Raw genomic sequence first — 2,500 nt, 5'->3', positions numbered from 1 at the left:
TGTAACTGTGTACCAGAGGGAATGTAGCCTGCGTTCAGCCAATAACCATTTATAAACAGGCTCATCCCTTCTTCCACCCTTCCTCTCTTTCTCTCAGTGTACCATGAGCCCTTCTTCATTCCTCTACACTCCTCCCTCTCTCTACGTCTCAACGGCTCAGTACAGAGATCATTCCTGTACTCCTCTCTCTCTGCACATGGTCTGTATCCAAAATGGTGACTTATTCATTACTGCCCTACACCGTGTGAGATGTTCAGTACTGTGTGCACTTATAATTGAGGTCCATCAGTCAGAAACTCATATCTTTTCAATTTCATCCAGAGTTAATGTACACAGGCACTTGTTACTGAGGTGATCCTCCACATTAATTCGCCAATCTGGGCTCGAACCCTTGACCTACCAGTCAACGCTCCACTTAGGGCATGGAAGGCATAACATGATACCACTGAGCTGAAGGAACTACCGATACTGTATGAGGCTTCAGGAGGGAGGTTTACTAACATTCCATCACCAAACTCTGCTAGTTTGCATCCGTTAAACACTATGCACTGTTGGATACACTGGGCACCGTTACACCTTTGTTGTGAGTTATACTGTGCCATTTCTGTAAGTTACGTACCATACTGTAATGTAATTGTGAGTTAAACTGTGCACTATGGTGCACACCATGCAGTGAGCCAGGGTGCATCCCAATATGCGACCTTGCCTCCTCCACTTGCCTCCTCCACTTGCTTCTCGTCATGATGACATCACTGACAACAGCATTATATTTCAATATCTTTCAAAAGCTCAATTGTAAAGTCTTTTTCTCATTTGCAATTGGGATGGTGAATGAAAAACAGTCCCTCAAAAGTTGTTGTGGCGAGGCTGACAGCTGGGAAACGTTACCATTTTCTCCACGGAGGAGGGGCCAGGAGGCGGGGCGAGGAGACAAGCACAAGTGGAGGAGGCAAGGACACATATTGGGATGCACCCCCAGTCAGCATTTTGGATTCGGACCCCCTGTGTTCACTTCCTGTTTCCTGTGGCCTGGGGAGGGACCTTGTTCTGGTGTGGTGTGGGAGCAGTGTGTCAGGACATGAAAGGGTTAAAAAGCACACATGGCAGTTAGAGGAATAAAGCACTATTGGATTGTGAGGCTGTCATTCAGCAGAAAGGCGCTCCGTGATTGGAGGGGAGGGTCTTGAGGTGGGCGGGCTCGTCTTAAAGGGAAGTTCTCTCCCCTTGGACCAGGCGACCTCTCACGGCCCAGGTGTCCTAAGATGGAGATCATACACACACACACACACACACACACACACACACACACACGCACGCACGCACGCACGCACGCACGCACGCACGCACACGCACACGCACACGCACACACACACACATTCATGCATGCACGCACACACACACACGTCCGCACGCACACACACACACACACACACGCACACACGCACACACGCACACGCACACACACACGCGCACCCGACACACACACCAAAATAATCATGTGTAAGAGTGGTCGCTTTTCTGATAGTTTCTTGAATATTTAATGTTCTTTTTTTTTTAATATTCACTATTTTATTACTTTATTATTTTTTAATAGTCAGTGTAAGACTTGCTGTTTTTCTGCAACACTGTGTCTGGGCTCTACAGCGCACGCTACTCTTTTAAGTACAACACTGCCCCCCTATGGAATGATAGATAAATACAACACCACCCTATGTGGCCCTCAGGTGAGAGTTACAGTAAATACATTACATTACACTTAGCTGATGCTTTTATCCAAAGCAACTTACAGTTAATTACAGGGTATTGGTTACAGTCCCTGGAGCAATGTGGAGTTAGGTGCCTTGCTCAAGGGCACCTCACTCAGCCATGGACGGAGGGTGTAGGGAGGGCTAAGGGTGGGATTTGAACCTTTGTCAGTATCTATCTAATTTGATATGTCTATGTGTCAGTGTCTATGTAATGTCACTTAATCACTCCTTGTAGTGAAGGTGACAGTGGCTAATATGCCACTATGTACCTCCATGTACAGGGGGTGGACAAAATAACTGAGACACCTGTCATTTTAGTGTGGAAAGTTTCATGGGTCAAGTGGATCAGCCTGTTGGACAATCTTCATTAATGGCACAATGCACCAGTAAAGTGAAGTGTGAGGGTTCAATTCGCCTTTGGCTAAGCCCCGCCCTCTTACTTACAGTTGCTAGGTCGGACAGATAAACTTTCAATGCTGAGATATCAACGTGATTTATGCAGTGACTGCAAATCGCAGCAGTTATTCACTCCTAATAAATAATAGTATTGTGCATATAAGTATTTATTTTCTGAACGGTCATGCGATGCATCACAGCTGTTATGGGCTCTTCTATGGGTAGGCTATCGATAGGCATTGTAACCAGCACCATGGTAAGCTGAGCTCGCATATCTTTTGAGCCCTGACTCAAACTTGCTAGACGAAAACGAAATCACACAACGTGATGGCTGTAGTCATCTTCAAAGCTACCAC

General features: G+C 46.3%; 1 protein-coding gene across 1 annotated transcript in view; it reads right to left on the bottom strand.

The window, feature by feature from the left end:
• Nucleotides 1–1,049: 1,049 nt before the first annotated feature.
• Nucleotides 1,050–2,500, bottom strand: part of LOC134444399 (phytanoyl-CoA dioxygenase, peroxisomal-like) — a 10,298-nt gene continuing 8,847 nt past the window's right edge. The window contains exon 9 of the mRNA XM_063193724.1: nucleotides 1,050–1,257. Coding sequence (XP_063049794.1) covers nucleotides 1,204–1,257 — 54 coding nt within the window. The 3' untranslated portion in view covers nucleotides 1,050–1,203. The remainder of the gene's footprint in view (nucleotides 1,258–2,500) is intronic.

Source organism: Engraulis encrasicolus, unplaced genomic scaffold, assembly GCF_034702125.1.
Source record: "Engraulis encrasicolus isolate BLACKSEA-1 unplaced genomic scaffold, IST_EnEncr_1.0 scaffold_550_np1212, whole genome shotgun sequence".
Lineage (NCBI taxonomy): Eukaryota > Metazoa > Chordata > Actinopteri > Clupeiformes > Engraulidae > Engraulis > Engraulis encrasicolus.
The sequence above is the reverse complement of the archived record's forward strand: the minus strand, read 5'-3'. Positions and strand labels throughout refer to the sequence as shown.